The sequence below is a fragment of the Lycium ferocissimum genome, chromosome 7 (assembly GCF_029784015.1).
Source record: "Lycium ferocissimum isolate CSIRO_LF1 chromosome 7, AGI_CSIRO_Lferr_CH_V1, whole genome shotgun sequence".
Classification (NCBI taxonomy): Eukaryota; Viridiplantae; Streptophyta; class Magnoliopsida; order Solanales; family Solanaceae; genus Lycium; species Lycium ferocissimum.
The window spans coordinates 26,386,691-26,411,633 of record NC_081348.1 but is presented as its reverse complement, the minus strand read 5'-3'; the positions used below and the strand labels follow the sequence as shown (position 1 = coordinate 26,411,633).

The window sequence follows — 24,943 nt, the reverse complement described above, 5'->3', positions numbered from 1 at the left end:
TGAATTTTTTTCATAAATAAAAAAACGTGATCACTAGGATTGAGCCTATGACCTCGGTTTACTCTGTACCATGCTGAAAGGTGTTGCTATTTCATTTAAAAGTTTAACCAGTTAGAAATAATAAACTTTTGTTTAATTAGTTATGTTTTCAACATTCCTATATTATATAAAATGGACAATAATTGTTTTTACAACGTTCTGTCCAGCTCATAACTTTAAAACAGTTACTATAAAGTAGCACAAAATCTAAATCTTTTTAGGGATACTCCCGACATATGATAGACCAAATATATTTTCTAACACCATCTCAGACATATAGGGTTCTAGAGTACATATGGACTAACATATTTTTGCTTTTTGCTTTTTTTTTTCTTCTTTTCGTATATTTAGTTTTTCGTTTGTCAATCACCCGTGAAAAAGAAAAAAAATCAAACAGTGAGAATAAGCCCACCAGACTAATTAAAGAAGAAAATTATAGTAGAAAGAGTAGATTCGATAAGGCAATAAGGCCAAGTAGCAAATATTAAGAGCTAAAACTTGTCCCCAACTAATTTATGTGGATAACTTTCCTCCCTTTTTTAATTCCATTTTCATTTTTCAAGAGCATTTACCTAAGAAGTCGAAGGAAAAAGCTAATAGTATAAGGTTGGGTGGTGAGTGATGCCAACGGTTTAATTAGCTTGTGCTTAGCAGGCAGATTTTCACCTGTTCCTGCGCCCACTTGTATCGACAATATTATTTAAACAGACAAAATCATGCTGGAGATTGTTTGACCAACGTTGTGCTTAGATGATGGTTAATTTTATTCTACAAGCTTAAAATACTGTATCTGGAGATCTCAAATATTCTTAATATCTCATAATTTAGATGCTACACTACATTGAAGTGTAAAGTAGGTCATAATTGGGCACAAAATAAGGCGATTTGCATGTTGAGTGACTTTCCAGCAAATTCTAGACTCCGAGCGGAAAAATTGCATCACGTGGCCATTCGGTTAAATATATGACATAAAATAGCCCGATTCCTTTTTAAGCCGGTTTAGCCCACTTTACACATTTTTAAAAATATTCTATTACCCGGTGGCCAACAAACTTTCTCCACCAGTATCCGGATTTATAGCCCAATTTGTGGTGCATGTGAGCCCATGGTTTCTCCGCCAAACCAGGTAGTTTATATTATATTCCTTACAATTGAACAAACATTATTCGTTGGCACACATGCTTCAAAAAGGCTTAATGTTGAATTTGGTTGAATGTTAAGTTATTTAGTATTTATCAAAGGAAAGGTATCAATTCCCACTAAATACATTTTTTGTTCTCTGTTTTAGTGGTGTACCCATATTATTGAAATTCTAAATCAGCCTTTGCCAGTATCACTACCTAAAAACAGTGCTACTTTTTCTTCTCCTCCTCCTCCTCATGTACATTTTGTGTATATTCCATGTATATCTTTGTATATTTATTATATTTGTGCTGAAAAATAAGATAAATAACTTTATGCCTTGGATCTAACAGCTTGCGAGCAATACAATAAATGAACTCTTAACCCGTGTGTTGAAGTCATAAGTTGCAAATTTTTAAAAAGTTTAATTAAACTATTTGGCCTTTTTTTCTTTCTACTGCTTTTATTTTGCCAAAAAACAAAAAAAAATTCCTCTCCTGAACCTTTTGATGGAGATTAATAATAACTTTACTTACTTGTAACTCACTTCGATGAAAAAGTTATTAGAAATCTGACATAAATATAAATAAAAAGCATTAATGTTAAAGATTAAATAATTTATGTCACCAAACTTCTTTAACATCTTTAACATTAATGCTTCTTATTTTCAAAAAAGTAATTTAACACCAAACTTCTTATTTTCAAAAAAGTAAACTTCAGAGTTCAGACCCACATGACTGATAAATTGAAGTACGAGACGGATCACGGGATCAGAGTTCAGACCCTCATATACTAAAGTTTAAATTAGTGTACAACTTTTGGCTACTTGTCTATGTTTTTCTGGGCTAGTGACAAAACGAACTTCTTGGCTAAGCAGATACAATTGAGTGTAAAAGGTTATACATTTATGTCATTCCCCTTTTTTCCTTTGTAATTTAGTTTGAAGAACCACCAAATCCAAATTAATGGAGGTCATGTAGACCTGATGATGCCAAATTAATGGAGTTCATGTAGACCTGATGATGCCAAATTAATGGAGTTCATGTAGACCTGACGATGACACTATATGAAGGGTGTCAAATTTTACCCATGAAAATATAGCTCGCTCAATGAGGTTTAGGCAGGTTGGTTGAGTATATATACTCTTGCCAGTTTAGGCATAATCCATCTAAAAGCTTTGGGCTTGATCTACATTGCATATGTAGCACGAATTTACCATGAGAAGAATTATCAAAACATAAAAAATAAAAAATAAAATGTCTAGTTTGGTTTGTCTGATATATAGTCATGATAAACAAAAGAACTTTTATTAGTTTAATTTGCTAATTAAATAAGACTATATATATGAAAGAACCAACTAGTAAATGAATTTTTTGTTTGAGTTGGACACGTATATACAACAACAACAACATACCAGTGAAATCCCACAATGTGGGGTCTGGGGAGGGTAAAGTATATGCAGATCTTACCCCTATCTTGGAGGCTGTTTCCGAAAGACTCTCGGCTCAAGAGAAAACACGTCGAGAAAAGGTCAGATAAGCACAAGCAGTTCAAAGCAAAATGAAAATGAAACTAAAGAAAGCGAAAAAGTCATGAAAGAGCCGTCTGAGAAAAAGAAGCAGTAGCTACCACAGATAAATAAGATAATCGAAGTACGAGAAACAACATATAGTAGCAAGAATCAAAGGACAATGGACTATAGATCAAAACTGCGACTACGTACTAGCCTTCTACCCTAATCTGAGTCCTCCATAACCTCCTATCTAAGGTCATGTCCACGGTAAGTTGGAACTGCGCCATGTCCTGTCTAAGCACCTCTCTCCAATACTTTTTTGGCCTATCTCTACCTCTTCTGAAACCATCTATAGCTAACCTTTCACACCTCCGCACTGGGGCATATGTGTCTCTCCTCCTCACGTGCCCAAACCATCTCAGCCTCGCTTCCCGTATCTTGTCCTCCACTAATGTCACTCCCACCTTATCCCGAATATCTTCATTCCTAATCCTATCTCGCCTGGTGTACCCACACATCCATCGCAACATTCTCATTTCCGCAACTTTCATCTTTTGGACGTGAGAGTTCTTGACTGCACAACACTCTGGCCCGTATAGTGGACACGTATATATGATCTATTTTTTAGTCCAAATTAACTCGTCTGAACAACATTTTACATAATAATTTACAGATAAACTCGAGTTTCTTTTACTCTTTATTGCTTATTAACCAATTGTATCTTATTTTGCTTTAATTAGATCATCATCCCTTGTCTAGATTTTAATTTCTTATGGCAATATCGAACTAGATGTACTGAAACAACTTTCAAATGTAGTAATACAAGGAAAAGAAAACAAGAAATAAAGAGTATCAAAATCTATTTTACGGAGAGAGAACTGAAGTTACATATGCTTTGACATACATAACAAAAATACTAGAAAGATTAAAAATCAAATACAGAGATTCTGAATTCTAGGGCTTGTTAATTTTGCCAGAGTTGGAGTGATGGGAAGCCTTGTGCCTAACAGCGTATCCATTAAACAAAGCTAAAGCATTGCTAGTGACTTGTGCAACATTTAGAACCTTAGCTTTAATTGTAGCCTTTACTCTATAACCACCCAATTTGTGGCCAGAGATCCCATCCATGCAAGTGAAAGCATCAGTCAAAACTGTGCTAAGCCAAGTTTGAACATTACTCCTATGCCATAACATCTCACTTTCCTTGTCTAAATTCAAATGGTGAAGCTCTTCCACCGAGTTGAAAAGCAAGGAAATGCCATCTGAGATTTGATCTAAACAATCTTTCACCACTTGATAATCCTTAGACTTGGTTTGTTCGAGTTGTTTACAAACCTTGTTCACGTAAGCTTTCGTGTAGATAGCTTTTACTAAGCTCACTTTCAATGCTGCTTGAGCTAGCTCTTGGGGTTCAGATGCGGGAGTGACATAATTTGACAAAGAAGTCATGCACAACTTTGGATAACGAGTGCGCCTGCATTGTGCCTCCACAAATTTGTTGGCACGAGGTTGTGAATGACTAGCACTAGTGCCCTCCACTCCTCCAACAAATGTGAAGATAGAGATATTGAAGAGAAACAAAATTAGAGAAAGGGTAATTTTCTCCATTATATTTGGGAAATAGAAGGAAGCAAAAGCTATAGGTGTATGAAAAGAGTAACACTTGACAATTGTCTTGATTCTTGGTGTGGAAATGTGAAGAGAGTATGGGTTATTGAGCAATGTCGATTTATGAAAAGGTTGCTAGGCAGTTGGGGTTTATATAGAAATCAATTAAAGGGTTTGTGACATACATAAAGAGTTGACTTCGTTTCCTTTAATTTAATGATTCTACACGTGCAAGAACCTTCAAAGAACTGGGTGCTGTGCGAGTCCGTAGCCAAAATGGGTTGTTTTTTAGTTCCAAAATAGGATGCATTTTTTTTTAAAATGGGTATTTCGTTGGATAACCAAGAAATACCACAACAAAAGATTGTTGCATTGCTACACTTGTAGCGAAATGTAACAAATTTTTTTTTTTTTTTTTTTTTTGCATTTCGTTTATAAAATAACGAAATAGGTGTTTTTTTTTTTTTGTATTTCGTTTATAAAATAACGAAATAGGAAAATATTTTTTTTTTATTTCGTTTAGATAAAAACGAAATAGGAAATTTTTTTTTTTTTTTTTTTGTATTTCGTTGGTATATGAACGAAATAGGATAAATTTCTTCTTTTTTTTTTTGTATTTTGTTTATAAAAAAACGAAATAGGAAAATATTTTTTTTTATTTCGTTTATATAAAAACGAAATAGGAACTTTTTTTTTTTTGTATTTCGTTGGTATATGAACAAAATAGGATAAATTTTTTTTCTTTTTTTGTTGTAAGGTTATTTTACGAGAAAATTAGTCGGCTTTATTTTCAAAAATTTTCGGCTACATTACTCCGGATTTGTACGTTGAAATCTAAGATCATCATCTTATAAGTAAATAAAACTGAAAATTTCACTCTAATTTGGGGGAAAATTGAAATTGAATGGGATAAAAGGTGTTTTTTTTAAAATCCGCTCGGCCAAAATTTGTACATAGATCTCGTCAAGTTCAAAAAAAAAAACGGTTGCAAAAGTTATGACCATCTAAAGTTTGATCACTTTTAGTTTTTCTCCTATATTTTTTAGAATTATATTTATATTCAAAATAAAATGTCTTGAAAAACATCGAAGCTAAAAAAATTGTTTATTAATAGCTTTCAATTTTTTTTTTTGAAACTTTGAAAATGTATTCCTTTTCTTTTTTTGAACAAAAAAAAGAAGCTAGTCAATGGCTTTTTTTTTTTTTTTTTTTTTGGAAACGGATTTTTACATTGACAAGTGTTTTTATATAAATGAAATACATATATATATATATATATATATATATATATATATATATATATATATATATATATATATATATTCCTATTTCATTGGTATATGAAATAAAAAATTATACTTCGTTTTTTTATAAAAAGAAATACAAAAAAAAAAAAAAATTATATTTTCCTATTTCATTTTTATATAAACGAAATAAAAAAAAATATTTTCCTATTTCGTTTTTATATAAACGAAATAAAAAAAATATTTTCCTATTTCGCTTTTTTTTATAAACAAAATACAAAATGATGTGGGTATTTCGTTGGTTATAGAAATACCTATTTTGGTTAAAAAAAAAAAAATCCTATTTTGGGCTATTAAACGGTTCTTGTCAAAGGAATTGATTTATTTTCTTTTGATTTACTTAACGGTTGCTTATTTTGTCTATAATAACAATAATGTTAAAAGATTGAAACAAACAAAAAAGAAGAAGCAAGGTTAAAGGTATACTTGAGAAAAGATTTTTTTTACTGTTGTAGTTTCTCCACTTAAAATTTGGTGTAAGCACGTAAATTTCTACCAAATGACAACTCGCCTTGATATTAGAATGATTTTTAAAAATAAACTCAAACAATGGGATAAATTCCATAAACCAAGACAAATTGGTTATCTTGGTTATCTCAGTGATGCCAACGGTTTGATTAGCTTGTGCAGAGTACGCTTCCTCATCCATGAATACCGCAACTTGTCTCAGACAAATTAAATAAATTAATATAAGAGTAAACTGCTGACCAACATCATGCTTGTATCAAGCTAAATTATTTATTCCATTGTATTATTTTATAAATCTTAAATAATATTAGAGTATAATGTAGAGATCTGAGATCTCATAATTCAGATTGTCACTTTCATTTTGAAGATCAAATACACATCTGAAAGGCTCACACTGTAGCTGGAGCTTACCATTTGAGAATCCTTCCAGCCAATTTTTATTCTTAATAAGTACAAAAAAGCAACAACTTGCTCAAATAAAAAATGTACATGTAAGGATAAAGATGTTGTGCTTTACCTCCTTTACATAGGTTGAAGGAAATTTGTTGCTAAAACGGACTTATAAAAGTTGTCTTGAAACAATAGGCATCAAAACTTGAACTTGTTAAGTTGATAGCTTCTTTTCAAATTAATGTTATCATTTCCGCAAAAAACTCTTTCGTTAGTTTATGTTTGAGAATTTTGTAGAACAAATCAAAAGATTGAAGTGAGACAAGACATCAGTTTAGGTCGAATTGAAGGAAGGTTTCTTAAACCGTCCAAAAATTCAGAAGAGAGTTAAATTAATAATGTATGTACGTAATATCATGTTCTCAAAAACTTGTAGCAGCTAACTTGACGGTCCATGCACAACGCATCTAGGACATATTCAAAGAAAACTAGTCAACCCCATCACCTCATTTCGATGGCTTTCACTGTTTCACAACATAACTTTCTTGCTTCTTTTTCTTTTTGGCCCTCCTCTTTACTCAGAAACCTGCCAAATATAAGAAATAAATAGGGATCGTTCGACCAACTAAACATTTTAGCAATAATAAGTAAGCAAGAAAATATTATCCTAAGAATTTATAATTAATTTAAGAAAACACTACGTGAGTGAGATGAGGTGAGGTGCGGATTGGGTGGTCAAGGAGTGGGGGCATTGGAGGGTGGAGAGGAGACACATTTGTGAAACTTGTTCTCCCAACTCCCATTAGGAAAGCATTTTTAAAAAACTTACTTTCCTAGCCGGGGAAATGCTTTCTAAAACATTTTGACCTATTAAACATGAAAAATGTTTTTAAAAAGATACGAACAATAAATCTAGAGAGTAAGTTCTATTCCAAGACGACAGTTGAATATTTCTGTCGTGTTTAGTTTATCTGGCTAAACCAAACCGCCTGTAACCTTAAATTTTTATTGCCAAGATCTGGAAATACATGTTATGAGATGAAATTAAACAGAGCTGTTATGGCTACTAAGATCCATTTCCATATAATAAAAATTTACAGAGACAATAGTGCATTGGCGTTATCATGTATATATAACAGCAAAAATATGCGATATACAATACTATCCATCAGTATTGGAAGCAAAATCTATTTCATGAGAAAACTTATAGTCGGGAATCAAGACATCTATTGTCCCAAAATCAAGAACTAAAATTATGTTCATGAACAGAAAGTTCTCCAACTTCAATTCTTTGCCTGACCATACGGAGACATCTAGTCATTACTGAAGACACATTTTACATCAGACTGACCAGCATGTAACAACAAGCACACTTGCTAGAACATAAGGCATGATAAAAGCAAGAAACACGATATACATAATATCATTCGGTAACCTTCACACCAGTTAGGTAAACTTGGCTCTGGATCACACTGCCCCTGATATAGAAACCAGGCATAACCATCAGACCAACCTTAGGCTTCTCCTCGTTTTCATCTACAATGAAATTTTTCAGCACGCTTTCCATATGAACCTCTGAGAAACAACTTCCCTTCTTGACTTGAAAAACCTTAACTGGAGGATCAAATGAATATGCCAACCTATGCAAAAGCCAAATTGACTTGGCTAGTTTCAGAAAAGCCTGATAGAAAGCTGTTCTTGGGTGTCCACCACCCATAACATAGTTTCGTTGATCCAAGTTCCCGAAAAATGCAGCCTCCATCTTTGCATGAACCACCGCTAAGTATTTGCTTCGGCAAAAGTTCCCAAAAAGGGAATCTGGACTTTGGCCTACAACATCCAGTGGATCCATTTCCCGTAATGCAAGATACTGGTGGTAAAAACTATCCTCGGTGACAGCTGAATTCTCATGCTTCACAGAGAAGAATTCATTCTGAAATCCAGAGAACATTCTTTGGCAGATATGTGATTCAAACGCATATTTCTTGTGAGCTCTCTTTGCATAAACTATATCTGGGTCAATGGAGCTTGCTGCAGCATCAAGATCCCAACCAGCAGCTTTCATCATGTTGATCAATGGCTTAGAAAAGTCGTGAATGGCCTTATAAGCAGCTTCCACTGCTGACCTGAAAAGCTCAGGAGTTAGGTCCATGGAGAAATGCCCGTTCTCGTCAACTGCATTCTCTGATTCTTTTGCTGACAAGCCCCTGAGCTTAAGGTTTTTCTCCAATTTGACACGCTTCTGATTGGCCTCTTGTATCTGCTGCTGCAGCTGATGAATCTCAGAATCTTTATTCTGAATCTCAGATTGAAACTTCTTCACCATAACTTCATATGTTTTCAACAAACTCTGCTGTTCTTGGATCTCCGCAGCCAAGCGAGAGTCCTGAGGTGAAACACAAACAGGTTTGGGATTGTGCTCCCTGTAGAAGTGCTTAAGTTCAGAGAGATTCTTCAGCTCCGAAATTACTAGTTTATCAGCAGCTTGGATTTTGTCAGGGTCATAAGGAGTATGAGCAGATTGGAGTTGAATGTAGGCAGACTTCAGAGAGGAGATATTTGTAAAAATCCTAGATACCATAGCTTCAACTGCTTCAGGATTTTGGTTTGCGGCTTCCTCCATTGGTTGCGGATGGACCTTCTGGCTATTGCTCTCACGGAGTTGTGTATCTCTTGCACCACTGGGTTGCATAGCTACTTGTAATGAGATTAGATTAGTTTAAAGCCCGACCCCTAGAAGAGTGTGGTAATTAACCTGTAAAACCCAAACTCCATCACATATGCATCATGAACCAATCACAAACAGGCAAATAAATTTCCAACATCTAACAGTTGCAGCGTCCAGAAAAATCAACCAAAGTTAAAAACAAAAATCCTTAGCAACTAGCAGCAGAGTACACTTGGGTAAGCAACCAAACAGCAAAAAAATAAAAAGCTTGGTGACACCTTAGCAAAAAAAAACCTGGCACCATCAGCATCCATTCAGAGAATTTTACCATGAGATACTCATAAAGAGATGCAAATGTTCCTAACACATCCAGATCTGAGCAGCAGTTCACCAGTGTCAAACAAAGCAAAACTACAGGGATCCCCTATCTTTCTTTTTCTTTTTTTTTTTCCTCCGACCCTTCAAAATGATGTGGTTGTGAGTGTGGGATCCACACCAGATTTTGTCAACTTACTTTGGGTGCTTTGACTGCATCTATAAACAAGAAGTATAGATTGATTGGGTATTTAGTTTGATTTTTGGGTATCAGCACTCGGATCCATAACCCTGAATCCTAAAACTTATATGATAAAGAATCCGACCTCTAGATCCGCACCCGAGTATAAACAACATACCCTATCAATTGTAAAGCCATAACTCACAAGTCATTCTCCATCAATCCTCCATTCAGCAAGGAAAAAGTTAAATCAACAGTTCAATAGTTCTATACCACCTCCTCTGAGCCTCCATATAAACACCTTTTGTAACCAAACTTAAGAAAAGTTTCTTCACTTGAACACTCTTTTCTTTATTGGTGGAAGGGGGTGGGGTTGACCAGGTAAGGTATTCTATACTAGAATTCTCCAAACCAACAAAAGGCAACACATGTAAAACGACCCAAAAAAAGAAAAAACAGATGACATCTTCTCAGGCATAACTGTTTGGAATGCAGAAAACTTTGAAAAGCAACTGGTATTTAAGTGAGCTCAAGATAAAATGGTAGCCTCATATCCACTCTTCCCCCCCTGCCCCGCCCCCCGTGCCAAACAACCGCCACGTATCCTATTGGCCCAACTACCTTAGAATTCTCTCTTTACCCCAAAAGACAAATGAAGCAAAATTAACTTCCTTAGACATTTACATACAATTTACAGTCTGAAACATTTTTTATTCTCCTCCTTCCAGATTAGTTCAAAGAGACACGACAGTGCTGTTCCAGCAAGCTGTACTCCTGCCATTGCCGATCTTCGGTACTTCCATGCCTCCACCACTTGTCCCATGTGGCCGGCACTATCCATGAAATATTAACCAAAATCAATACCCAGCCACAATTCTGATGTAGACCTACAATGGAATGGTATATGGCATGTTTCATTGCTCCTTATGTAAACTGGACCAACTCACCATGATCTGTATTGCATCTCCAATTGTATACAGTATACCAAGTTTCCATGTGTGTTTTTCGTGGGGCAGGGGGGGTAGATCAAGAAACCATTAACATACACCAAGATGGTCTTAGCAGTAGAGGCCGCAATTACAAGTATTCCTTATACCTCAAAAATATCTAACCACCTACCTATATGCAACATGGATTCCAAGGTTCCACGCGTGAACAAACCTTCCTTTACGCTGTTCCAACAAGTTCTCTATAGAAGGAATCCAGGGAGAAAGCTATGAATCCCTTTCCTCTCCAAATATCCCCCCCAAACACACACACGTCCCCCTCTACTAGATAGTCATAAATTCCTTATGGAATTTTTCCAGCCCCTTCCATGCCAACTTGAGTGGCCGTTCGACAACTTATAAACAAATGATACCCTGCACAGGACTCCTTGAGTACATGGACACACTAGCTACTTTACTAATCACCAAAGTATACAGCCATGGTTATTCATTTTTCGGTATTAGTCCATTATATCACATGTTCTAGCAAAATCATATACTCCTTCCACAACCAACACCAAAGTCAACTCCTTTTATTTCATAATTCTTCTCCATAATTTTATCCCATCGGAGTTGACACTGTGAACACTTAATTTTTGCACCATTTTAATTTCTCCTAAAGTTGACAATATTTAGATGAATTTTAGTTTATTTTAATAGATTTCCCAATTTTGGTGCATTTATTAATTGCATCTCTCATTCACAAAATACCAAAGAAAAAAGATTTTTCTTTCCTTATTTACAAAAGAAAAAGAAAAACTAAGAAGCATTTTTATGAGTCAATTTAATTAATTAATATCTTAGATAGTATTTAGTTTAATTAGGTTTAATGTAATTGTGAACACCTAATTTGCGCATGTGATTGAGTTGTGGATTTGGTGTTAATAGCTTATCATTAACCCCTTCTACCTTCCCCCGTTCAATAGAATTCCTTACACGGTCCTTTGTTTTCGCGGTCCTTTGTTTTCGCAGACCATAACTTAGGAATCAAAAACCTTCCTTTTGATTAGGGATTCATATTAAAGGTTACTGGGAACACCAAAACTCAATTCCAAATGGCGACAATGAATAAATAATCCCCCCTCAAAACGTCACTTCAAATGGAAAGACTCTTTAACACCTTTCGTTTAAACGGGAGTGAAAAAAGGGGTGTGACAGCTCAAATGCACACGATGCAACACAAACAAACTAACTGATTCTTGTCAATGGCACAAGATAAAGAGACTAAAAAGGAGAAAAAATCGCAGAATCATAGGCAAAGACTTGAACAAGACAGAATAGGAACTTAATAAAATATCATCATTGGAATGCAACATTCAACCAAAGAAATAGCATTCAATACCCACCAATAAAGCTAATCATTTAACTTCATCAAAATAAAGCTAATCATTTAACCCATCTTTGATACTAGGAAATTAACACTGAAAGGTTTTTGAGGTTACCTAATATGCAGAAAGCAAACAGCAATGAAGAACTTTGCTTTCCCTCAACAGCTATTGAACACAGCAGAAAGAGGAGCTTAAACACTTTGGTATCTTTTTAGCAACTTTTGAATCTCACAGCCGCTGCCCAGATTTGGTAGAGAAAGAGATATTTTATAGGGTCTCAAGGATTAGGGCTTGGGGGAAATTCCAACCCATGCCCTCCTCTTAAAATCAGCAAGAGGCAGTACAAGTACTAGCCAATGGGTGAATCCCGAAATTCAATTTATTACCCTTTTATCCCTGGCTTATTTTAGCCATAAGGCTGTCCTCAAACATGTCCAAAAATAGAACTCCGTAGTGTTGTTTAATCCTAGTTTAACTTACCATTAGCAGTGGTGTTTAATCTTAGGACTTTTTTCTCTTCATATCACGGTGAAAATGATCCTACCAAAGTATCTCCAATAAAATTGGTAAGTTAAAAAGAAAAAAAGAAAAAACTACAACTTGCCTATGCATATTGATTCAGTTTTTATTGAGGTACTATGATGTTTATAATCATCTTGGTAAGTATCTATTTTTAGGATAAGTAATCATCTTGCTTAGGATTCAAGTTGCATTTTTGTTGCATATAATTAAAGTCGTGTTCTTTCACTCTAAATCGGAAAAGAACCTGCTTTCACTTCTCATGAAATGTTGATGATTTAAAAAGGCCTTCTTGTCGCATGGCTTTCCTGAGTTTCATCGAGGACATCTCACCCTTTTCACACAAGTCTTAAATTAATTTTCCATATCCAGAATTGGCGGTACATTTTCACATTCTACCATCACAAAACACCAGTGCTTCATCAAAGCATCAAAATTTCCTAAATTTTATCGAAGTCTCCTAAATTTTCTAACTTGCTATAAAGATCTCTCTCAAGAGGAAGCGGTTTCACAAAATTGACTCTTAACACATTGGCCACCATTAGACCAAAAGCGTTGACACTTAACTTGGACCACAAAGATCATAAATTGGTAGCCTAGAGCAGATAATACAAAGATGTAATTAAGAGAAAGCGCATATGGCAGAAAGGAATCAGCTTGCCACTGAAAGGTATCCTTAGGAATCAGCTTGCCACTGAAAGGTATCCTTGAAAACTAAAAGAGATCCTATGTTGAACAGCTACAAGGCTCCAAAATAAACTCCAAATCAGCACGAATTTGCAATAAAACTACACGGACAAACTCAGGTAGATCAAGAACCTCAAAAAGACACTACTCATACTATTGGTTCCAAGAAAGCAAGGAAATTGCACATGAAAACGTCTCTATGAGCGGTGCTACCGCGAAAATTAAGTAAACAGGGACACAGTCTTCTAAGTATGCTACCAAAAATTAGAAAAAGATAGAGATAATCTGAATAACATACCTAAGAAAACTACACATCAACGCCTGAAGGTGTCCAACATACATAATAACCTTAATACTGCAAAAAAAAGAAAACATATCAAACATAACAAAGCAATCTTGTTTATTCTGCAAGATTAACAAATATAAACATCTAACTGACAATTCTTCTCACAAAACAAAAAACACCATTTAGCCCATTTGTCATTAGAGGCTCAAAAATCATAGTAACCGCTTTCTTCATCTAGTTCTTGAAGATGGGACATGGATATGTTAAGGATGTGTCAGTTACAAATAACAATAAAATCCCATTAAAACAATCAGAGAATAAGGCAAACCCCTTAAAAAGTTACAAGGTAAACAAAAAAGATTGCTTTTTTTTTTTTTTTTTCTTTTTTCTTTCAAAGTGATGGTATTAACCCTAGGAAATGTAGTGTCAAGAAAACAAGTTATGTAAAAACCCAAAAGAGGTAAGAAAGATTGTTAAAATGAGAAAAAGGGAGTACCTGATCAGAGATCCGTTACCGGAAGTGAAGAGCAGAGTTTAAAGTTTGAGTTTTCCGACAATATCTCAAACATTGGGAAGCATCATCTCTCTTTGCTTTGTCTGTTTTTTTTATGCTTTCGGTGCTCTTGCACGCCTGTTGGGTTTTGGTGCTTTCTATAATTGATTTGATTGTCACCCCACTTGCTATTACTGTAGTAATAAAATATATACTTCCCTCTCTGGGGAATTTCTACGACAGATAATATTTCAATTTGCCAAATTACTGTATACTCGTTTAGTATATTGTCCAATATATTATTTCCCTCATTCCTACACGGGGTTTAATCCTAAGGTACGCAAATTAAGAGCTTTATTTTTTTTATTTTTTTAATAACCGTGTTGTTTGAGTTAGGTTGTGCGCACCTTGATTAATTCTATAAATATTTGTCACCTTCCACCAGCAACAGGTACTTAATAACTCTGTTTATAAAGGTTAGGACGGATCGGAAGAAATCACCTAGTGTTTTTATTATTGTTGGAATTTAAACCTGAGACCTCGTGACTCTCAACCTACCACTAAGTCATATCTTGGGTGCAAGAGCTTAATGTCTAAGTATGTATAGCATCTTATTGAAACGAAGTGGGTGGAATAGAGGCTCGCCTCCGGGATATTGTGCGATAAGAATGTGTCACCTACGCTTAGAGGTAAGTTTTACAAAGTGATAGTTAGACCAACATTACTATATGAGGTGGAGTGCTATCAAGAACGTGCACGTTCAGAAGATGAAGATAGCGGAAATGAGGACGCTTAGATGGATGTGTAGGCATACCCGGAGAGATATGGTTAGGGACGAAGTTATACATGACAAGGTGAGAATGACATCAGTGGCGGACAATGTGAAGAGGATGTGTGAGGACGCGCCAGTAAGGAGGTGTGAGAGGTTAGCGGTAGCAGGAGTTATGAGAGGTAAATATAGGGCGAAGAAGAATTGGGGGAAGTGATTAGATAAGATATGACGCACAATTCGGTGATCGAGGACATAAGCTTAGATAGAAAGGTATAGAGATCGAGAATTAGGGTATGAGTTATCACGTAGTATCTTATTCTTCGATGTGTATTACCATTTGTTGCTGTATTTATTTTGTCTCTTGTTATTGAGAATATTATTTAGTAATCACGTAGTTTCTTACTCTTCAATACGTCTTACCATCTAATTGCTACACTTTTGTTGTTTGCTTCACGTCCTTTTTGTGTTCTTTTCATTTTCTTTTCTCTTATTTTCTTTTCTTTTCATTTCTTTGAGCCGAGTCTTTCGGAAACACTTCTCTGACCCACAAAGGCAGGGATAACATATGCGTTCATCCTACTCTTTCCGGACCCCATTTTGTGAGATTACATTGGATATGTTATTGTTGTTGTATATAATTATAGGTTATAATTTTAGTAATTATTAGATCATTGAATGGCTGACCTTATGCGATTGACTTCCATTGAAAACTGATGGGAACAGAAAGCGGAGTAGCGTTGTTACAAAACCATACCCTTGGCTCTTTATCTTTTTAAATAATCAAGGCTGACAGCAAGAAATTGTGGAATACTCATTTTTGCTTTTCAGACATTTCAACTCTTACTTTTTTTTTGAGAAATTCAACCCTTACTTTTATCACAGTCGTTTGAAATCCACTTACACATACAATTATATGCCACTACTTTCCACCCGTCTAGATAATGAGTAACTGCACCTACAAAAAGCATAAACCACTGGAAAGAATAACCCAGTACTAACATTTAAACCTCAAATTTTCTCAACTTTGGCCCACTTTATTGGCCGATAGACCACATCAAGGATGTTGAGACAAACTCTTCTTAGACAATTTGTTCAGAATGCCTGCCATACCCCTAGGTTGTGAGACAGACTTTTCTTAGACAATTTGTTTAAAATGCCAGTCATGATAGCAACACCAACAACCACCACCACCGCGAGAAATAATGTAACATCAATGCTAATGAACCATTCAAGTCTTTCTTTTGCAAATGCCACATCTTATACTCATTGATGCTCGAAAAGTTCAAGAAATACGAGAACCAAGAGAACAAAAGAAACAGAAATTTAACCAGCCGCATAAAGTCCACATATATCAGAAGATATGCTGCCATGCTTGAGAGAGAGTAGGAAAAAAAAAATTGGTTCTGTACAATGACGGGATTGGCATAAGCATAACTTGATAACATTATGTACAGCAATTCAACTGTGCTTCCTAACTATATATTGTAACATGTCTTGATAACATGTCTTGACATACATTTTCTTCTCCCTTTAAGTTTGAGGAATTTTTATTTTCTCCCTTTTCTTCTGAAGAAATATGAGCAGTGAACCATCTTGCAACACAATTTATGTGAAATTCAGCGTAATAGCTTGTACCCTCGCTACTCTTCGGATCATGTATCAACGCTTGGGCCTGGATATGCTGGCAGACTCATTATCCGCTTGTCAACAACAGGACCTCCAACTGTAAAATGATAGAGGCTCTGAAAATTTGATCCTTTCAGCCCAAGAACTTCATGTACTGGCAACGGTCAAGCAAAAGGCAGCAGATTAGTTGCAATACAACATCCAATTAATCTAGTCGAATACAGTTATCAAGCCAAAACATGACATCGTCTACTAATTATCTGGGAAAAGAATGGGGAAGATTAAAAGGGGAACAACAGATATATTCACTCATGTCAAATGGCAAAGATCAAAAATGATGATAATGCATATGTTCGGGTCCACATTTTGCTAATATAATTACTAAGATTTTTTATACTTCGGAAGTAGCACATACTTTAGGTTTTCTATGTAACAGATTCTTATGGAAGCACTAGGTGATTTTTTATATATATATAAGGAGGAAGGGAAAATTACAGCAAGAATCACAATAAGCTAACCCTTTTCTTCTAAAACTAATAAGCTAAGCCCAACATCCAATTATGATAGACTAATGCCTGAATTACCAGCATCAGAAAATGGGATATGCTATGAAGCCTTACACTGATAAACCTTGCAGCCTCTAATTGCTCTACCTTCAAGCACTAACTAGTCTGCAATTCTGAATTTCTTTCTGGCCGACATCTTACATCTAGCTATTTTAGAAAGGAGAGCGTCAGCTATACCCTTGCTTCAAGTGACAATGACCTACTCTTTCCTTTCAGCAGAGAGCTGCTACATATTTTTGGACTACAGTATAATCATACTCAGATGAACCACTCATTGTTACCACATAGTCCGTTGTATAAGGATTTTTTTCCTCTTCCGGGTGCCTATCTATGTTCAATATTTTATTTTTTCCCCTTGTTCTTCTTAATTGGAGGGGTGGTGGTTTGAAGGGGTGCTGTTGGTGATGGGGAGTGATTGATTGGCGTATCGTTATTCAAGCTAATAGCTGGGTTCAATCAGAACTGAAAGGATATGACATGCAGAATAAGGATGTTGCTTGTTACCAAGTTCATGTTACCCCTTTTTTATCTGGATACCTAGTTCATATTACTATGGGACTTTCTCAATGTCCTCTTTCCTTTTTCCCTTTTCACTTTCCCTTTTACATTTTTCGGGAAGTCTTTTGGTCTTTAAGACTAGGAAAGGGCAATTATCTGGAACCAGATCAGAATATCCTTTTATGCATCTTGAACATAAAATACAATTCTAACAGGATGCTACTGACTCCAGCTTCATGAAATTATTCCTAGAAAAGATTGCAAAAGGAACAAGACTAATCATGGCAAGTGCGACTCCATGTCCTGTACTCCTATTACAAGGTAAAGATAAAAAGAGAGGGTAGAGATATACCAGGATCGTCAAAGAAACAGCCAATTCCAGTAGCAGAGATGCCAACTGCATGCGATTCAAGATACAAAACTTGGCCGAGAACTCCTGTCTCCCAAAATAACCGTGGGTACATCCAGGAACCCTTGTTGCGCAAAGTGGGCTCAAAATGTGCAATCATACCCAAGCTGAAGCAGCCATCACCAGCAATGTCCTGTATAATAAATATCCATCAAAAAGGCGCCACTTGAAGCACCACAAGCAACAAATGAGCTTGATCTGGCTGTAGAATCCAGCTAGCATCAGAATTCTACATAATATGACAATTGAAAGAGAGAAAACAAGAAAGGATCATCTCCATTTGCCATAAAGATATATTAAGTTGCACAAAAAAGTTTGCTTTACACTAGTCTTCTGCTTTATTTCACTGGAAGACACATATTGATCTCTAGTTGAAGAATGGAAACATTTCATCCAACTTTATACTCAGATTTCTACAGAATAGAAGCACCTCGTATGACGGAGAGGGGAAATAAAAGAAGTAAGATTTTTCGGTTACTCAATCAAGATTCCTTTTACAATGGTTTCGGTTACTCAATCAAGATTCCTTTTACAATGGTAACAGCTAGTTATAAATTTTATATGTTTTTACAATGACAATTTTTTTCGAAAAGTTTCTGCCACAATGTCAATATAGAGGGTGTTTGGATTGACTTATTTTAAGTGTTTTTGGCTTTTAAGCTCTTTTTTTTTGTGGTGTTTGGGAAAGATAAAAAGTGTTTTTAAGCACACACTTACTTACTTTTTGATGACAAGGGAACCTGCAACCGCTAACCTTGGTAAACCCCGCTCCTGTGCAATAGCCCGCAAACCACACAGGAGAGATAACTCGCACTGGGTAAGCCCCGTGCGACAAGCTCGACCCAAAAGGAAAATCCCCTGCTATCGTAGGCCGGGGGTTTCGAACCTGAGACCTCCATTATGGAAGCCCCAAGTTCAACCAACTGAGCCACCCTTGAAGGGTTTTAAGCACTTACTTTTAGTCAAAAAAAGTACAAAAATAAGCTAAAAGCCAAAAGTTGAGTATCCCCAACTTATGGCCTTTAGCTTATAAGCTATTTTAAAAGCCATAACTGGAATGTTAATCTGTGTTGTGCAAAAGCACATAATAACGAGATATTAGAGAAGGGCGGAATGAATGTTTGGATATGAAGCAAAAAATGTTACAGTACTATATCTTTTGGTCCTGAGAATCTGATCACAAAATACGTGCTGAATCACATAAGTTATCCGCAAGGATGATCATATAGTAATATCAAAGAACAACAACAATTAAACTTCAACCCCAAACTAAATGGGTTCTGCTATGTGAAAACTCAATGTCTGTTTGGATCCATTTGGTCCTGTTTCATTCCAGCATTTAATTTTTTTTAATCCCAACTAACATGACTTATCAATCGGAAACAGCCTCTCTACTAAGGTAGGGGTAAGGTCTGGGCACACCCTACCTTCCCAGACCCCACTTGTGGGACTTCACTGGGTATGTTGTTGTTGTAACATGACTTATCAAGAAATCCTTACTAATATGATCATATTAAAGAACTGAAAATAAGTACCTGATGGCATGATAATCGTTTTGAAAGCTCCTTGCAGTCTCCCCTGGCTAGCTCATACAGAGGAAGATCATCAGGACAACCATCTGGTTTCACCCATTTGAACTGAGCTCTAGTATCTTTCTTAAGATCCTCCAAATGGTTCTCATTTCTCACCAAAAAATATAACCCTTTTGGCAAGCCAACAACTCTATGAACAAACATAGCAGCATGGACTTCACTATCCCAAGCAAGTGACCTAAATGGCAATGCCAGTTGCCTAACATGTTTTTCTCCATCACGAGAACCAGAAGGCATACAATGCAACAATATCTGATAAAATGTTTCTTTGGCCATTTCGGTAGAACCATCCATATCCACTGCGCTCCTCCTCTTTCTAACCACTTCCCTTAAACTTAAATCCTTATAACAGCTTTCACTAAATGTTCCACTACTCTGAAATGGATCAACTACCGATCCATTAAACATCGTCAACGGTTTTTTCGATGCTTCAGCTGTTCTATATATAATATCCCAACAAATATGTTCTTTACTAAGCACATTAGGCTTGCCTTTCCAATCCAAACCCGAAAACTCCGAAATAGCACAACTCAACTCCTTATAATCCACTTCAAACTCACTCACTCCACTAGGAAAAACCAGAAGAACACAATCTGGATGTTCAAATTCAATCTCTGGCATTTTCCCTTTTATCGGTCGAGACGGAATTCCAAACTTAGGAAAAATTCCCAGACCTGTTAACTTCTCTAAATCCTCATAACCTAATCCATCAAGAACTTTGACATCCCATCCAAGACCTGCTGCTGCTATTGTAACAGCAGCAATAGCATGACCAACATCATGATTACAATACCTAAATGCCCTTTCACCATATTTCCAAGATTCCCTCCAAAATATAGATGATAACCCAATAAGGAAAGAGTTCTCAGGGAAGAATCTTGTGAAAAAACTAGATTGGAATTGAGCTCTAATCTCCAAAGAATGTTCTTTTGGTGCATAATGAGCTACAAAACCTTTATCTGACAGTGTTTCAACAGGTGGACAAATAATATAAGCTTCAGTTGGATGAAGGTTACCACTACTAGGGTTTACACGAAGTGACCAAGTTGAAAAACCAGTAGATTTCCAAGCTGATAAGGCTAAAGAATCATAGAAAAGCTGAGAAATTGTGAGTTGTGAAATGGGTTTTGGAAAAGGAAGAGTCTTGAAAATTGAGGAGTAAAGTGGAGATGATTCTTGAGAAAATGGAGGGTGTAATAAAGGGATTAGTGGAGAAGATATGTAACGGCGAAAAGGGTTGGGTTGATTTGCCCAATCAAGACCACGAGGGCCACGAGCGTAGTTTGTGAAAGAATGTTTGGTTTCTTTGTGGTATTTCAAGACTTGGGCTAATGAAGCTTGTTTTTCTTCATCTTCTTGTTGTTGATCGTGATGGTCTAATTGGTGAGGAGTTGTTTGTGATGATGAAGTGGACATGGAGTGAATCGGGATTAGTTTTCTGGTGGTGGTGTTGGGGAAGAAGAGAAGAGGAATTCTGTGAAGAAGAAGAGGCATATTTCTTCTGTTGTTTTATTTTTGTTTCGATAACTGTCAACCATAATTTACGCAGGGAGTATGCTCTGGAGAAGAATTTGGAATGTTCCAATTTCTAGTTTCGTGGATCCATATTAGCATGACTTGCTCCGAACTGCAACAAATAGGGTCGGGGCTAGAGTTTCAGGGGCTACAAATAGCCCAGATGTAATATCAGGGCTAGAGTTCTTTTTCGGGAGAATGACGTATATATACATATGAATAGGGTATATTTACAAAATATGACCCATCTTTTCGGTTTAAAATATAACAATAGATTTCTTACAAAACATATACAAAAAATTTTAAACTCAAGGCTTGGAAAATTCGTCAAATATTTGTGTATGAAAAACCGTATGAAATGTGTATATTTCGCTCGTGGCTTAAAAAAAAACTCAAAATTTTGTGTATGAAAATATGAATTACGTATGTCACTCCATCTTTAGAATTTCGCTCACATTTTTCGTGTAGAGAAAAATTGTATAAAATCGGTATGAAATGTGTATATCTCGCTTAAGACTTAGAATTTCGGTCAAAATGTCTTGTATAAAAACTCTATAAAATTGGTATGATATATGTATCTAATTGTATATACATGATGTATAAAGTTCATATTAGGTTTTAGAAAATTTAGTACAACTAAAACAATATTATATACAACTTTCATACAAGTTTAATACAACGACAACAACATACAAAATTTAGAAACAAATTTCATATAAACTCGACATACAATTATCATACAACTTTAATACAATTTTGAATCTCACTTCAAAATTTGAAGAGAAACCAAATTTCATCAAATCCACAATCGGGGGATCCGCTAATTTTCCTAATTCTTCCACGATTTGAATACGCATAGTTGATAATATGAACCATACGACGATACATAACTAATACTAGTGAAATCTTATCACCCCAAAACAACCACGTTATAGGAATCGCTATGGTTGATAAATCTACCAATGAAATTAAGAAGAAAAGAGAACATAATGTTTTGAGTAGTCACAAAATGATGATTTGATTTAATGATAAAAAAATAATTGCCACAAAGTTATTTGAGATAAGAAAAGTTTCGGATTCGTGAAATTTCCGACCGATAGTTGAATTTTTGGGTAGTTTGGTTGTCCTTGATGCCGAATTTGTCGTTCTGCCTCCGTTTTCCACAATAAAGCGCCATTTTTCCTCCGTTTTGCACTACATCTCCGTCTCCATAACCACCGTGAAACACGTCCCCAAAACACCGATCAACACAATAGATCAAGGAGAGGTTGGAGTAAAATGGAGAGAGGGTGGGCGGTTGGGTAAAGGAAAGGGAAGGGGGTGGGCGGCTGGGAAAAGGGAAGGGGAAGAGTGGGCTTTTAACTTTTCCTATTTTCTTGTAGGATTTGTAATTAAATTGTTATATTTTATAAATAAGGAAAAGTATCCTTATGTTTTGTAATATAATGTCTTAAGTGGTATTATTATCCATTTTCCCTTCTTTTTCTTGTGCGAAGTGCCACTCAAATGCTCTGGTCTTTAATTTTTGGCCTTTTTGTCTAATATGATGAGGTTTTGGAGTTTGAATCTTGGCTCACTAAAAAAGTAATTTCGTTAAAAGATAGAATTTTATAGCAAAGTTAGGCCTGTTCGGGCGAAAATTAGGCTTTAAGGAAAAACTCTGTCGTATGGTAGAATTTTGGCATGCCTTAAGGTAGAGTTTGCCTCAAAATAATTCTACGATCGGCGTGTTTGATAAATTGTATCGGTCTTGTATAGAAAATGTGCATACGTATAAAAAAAAATGTATAATAGAAAGTATCATTGTCGTCTATAATATGTATGTATATTCAAACTTTACGTTGCGATTTTTTTTTAAAATTTTTTGATTGAGCAGAAGTTCGAACATGAAATCAAGGAGTTTTAAAGAAGGACAAAATTAAAGACCACCAATTAAATGGCCAAAAATTAAAGACCACCCCAAAATAAGGACATTATGCGAATTGCCCGCTAGAGTTTGACCTGAGCCATATCGAATGGGTCATTTGCACTTCTGTCCCTATTTTCCGTTGGTGTTTAAGTTTTGTCCTTCAAATGGACTGGTCTTTTAATTTTTCTCCCTTTAGCAATCAAACTTATGCCTACGGGCGATAAGTTACGAATTTTAATACCTATAAATTATGCCCACGTACATAAAAAAGTTATATCCCATTAGGCATAAATTCGATTTTGAAAGATAGAAATTAAAGACTAGCCCATTTGAAGGCCAAAAAGTAAAGACCGGTCCATTTGAAGGGAAAAAAGTGCAATTACTTCAGATCGAATCCGTAGGTTTTTTACCTTAATTTAGTGGGTCCATATACAAGATGGAGCACAATTCGAAGGTCAAATACAGAGGCGGATCTAGAATTTTAAGCTTGTGGGTTCTCAATAATTTTTTAACCCTAAGTTTTTCTTGTTTCTCACTTTTTTTTTTTTGTTTCAAATTTGATTTGAAATATTGAAATTTGGGTAAATGTAATATTTTATTAGGTGATTTCTTTTCTAGTTGACTTTGTCATGTTTTTTTTTTAACCAAAAAAAAAAAAAAGAGAGCGAAAAATGTGAAGTAGTAGTTTTCGCCTACTGCGTGTTAGAATTGAGAAGCGGATTGAATTTTAAAAAATAGTCCATCGAGTTTTGACTCCACGTCTGCTGGAGGAAGACCACTCAACAGGTCCCTTCCTTGCCATCAAACCAACCACACTTTTAGTTGTGGGTTCTAATCTGCAAAATCTTATAGTCTTCATATATTTTTCAACATAATTATGGGACCTGCAGTGATAGGTGTGGGTTCCGCTACTGTAGATCCGCCCCTGGTCAAATATATTCTAGTTTGAGTTCTATCCTGATTTTGTGTTTCGACCTGATGCAATTTTTAGTATATATCTCTATTTTTGAGTTGGGTCAGGTGGATTCATATGTAGGAGTTGAAGTTTATGATCTTTGAATTGTAATTCTTTTAATTTATTGATAAATTAATAATCCATATGTTCTTAATAGATTTCTTAAACAAATAGTATAAAATTTGAACGAAATCTAAGTTTGGCCGAACCCACAAGATATAATCTATCTCCACCCGTGGGTCTATATACCAATGTATATATGCATGTGTAAAAGTGAAAACATCTATAGCGCCTTTGTAAGGGTTAATACCCTTTAATATAATTCTCGCACATGATACATATAATCTCTTTAGTCGAGAATGCATTTCCGATCAGATGACCGAGAACACTAACCAACATTATTACTTTAAGTCAAGTTTTACATTTAAAAAATATATTTATCAACTTATGATTTTTTTTTTTTATAAAATATATATTTATAGGTCAAGTTTTATATTTTAAAAAAATTAAAATCATGATTTGAAATTCAAGATTTCAAATCGTGACTTTTCAAAAAATTTGAGATTTGAAATTATGATACGAAGTTAAATTCAAATTATGATCAAACGCCTACTAGTCACACCCTGGCCTTGCCGTTAGAGTTGGGTGTAGTTGGCCAATGAGATGGTGTCAGCCGCCCAATTGTGCACTTACGTGACTGTGAATGGCACATAGAAGTGCGTGATATGCAAGGGGAAATGAGCCAAAATGTGGCTGATGTCGTCAGTTGCCTAATTTGGGTAACTGAACTCATTTCCGCTCACCATCTCACCCTGAAACCTTTGAAGGTAATGATCTCGATCACTTAAAAATGGTATGTAAGAAAATAGTGCTTTCGAGTATTATATATAAAAAAAAAAAAAAAAAAAAATTACGTGTAAAAATAAATTTTTCTTTTTATAAAAAATATATAAACTAAAAAACAAGTTTGTAAAGAGCTACAAACCCACTCCGTCCATATCTTTTACTTCCTCCGTCCCAATTTAAGTCTACTTTTTGTTTTGTCAAGATTTAATTTATTAAAATCAACATTTAAATATTTAAAAGTTATATGAAAAATAAATAAATTTTAATTTGTCTCCTGCTATATGATAAAAAAAAAAACGTTTTAAAAAGTCAGTCAAAATTATTTTATCATTTACTTTTTTGTTCTTT

General features: G+C 35.3%; 3 protein-coding genes across 3 annotated transcripts; all 3 read right to left on the bottom strand.

Annotated features, from left to right (window-relative positions):
* Positions 1-3,517: 3,517 nt before the first annotated feature.
* On the bottom strand, positions 3,518-4,389 carry LOC132064073 (21 kDa protein-like). The gene has a single exon (XM_059456934.1). It carries the CDS (start codon positions 4,280-4,282, stop codon positions 3,629-3,631), a length of 654 nt encoding a protein of 217 aa, XP_059312917.1. The 5' UTR covers positions 4,283-4,389; the 3' UTR covers positions 3,518-3,628.
* Positions 4,390-7,616: 3,227 nt separating this feature from the next.
* On the bottom strand, positions 7,617-14,069 carry LOC132064068 (protein GRAVITROPIC IN THE LIGHT 1). Its single transcript, XM_059456930.1, has 3 exons — positions 13,911-14,069; positions 13,427-13,483; positions 7,617-9,199 (listed from the first exon to the last, which is right to left on the bottom strand). Exon 3 carries the CDS (start codon positions 9,134-9,136, stop codon positions 7,868-7,870), a length of 1,269 nt encoding a protein of 422 aa, XP_059312913.1. The 5' UTR covers positions 9,137-9,199; positions 13,427-13,483; positions 13,911-14,069; the 3' UTR covers positions 7,617-7,867.
* A 1,845-nt stretch (positions 14,070-15,914) lies between these two features.
* LOC132064067 (uncharacterized) lies at positions 15,915-20,917 on the bottom strand. The gene is made up of 3 exons (XM_059456929.1): positions 19,314-20,917; positions 17,722-17,911; positions 15,915-16,459 (listed from the first exon to the last, which is right to left on the bottom strand). Exons 1-3 carry the CDS (start codon positions 20,862-20,864, stop codon positions 16,332-16,334), a joined length of 1,869 nt encoding a protein of 622 aa, XP_059312912.1. The 5' UTR covers positions 20,865-20,917; the 3' UTR covers positions 15,915-16,331.
* Positions 20,918-24,943: the final 4,026 nt, after the last annotated feature.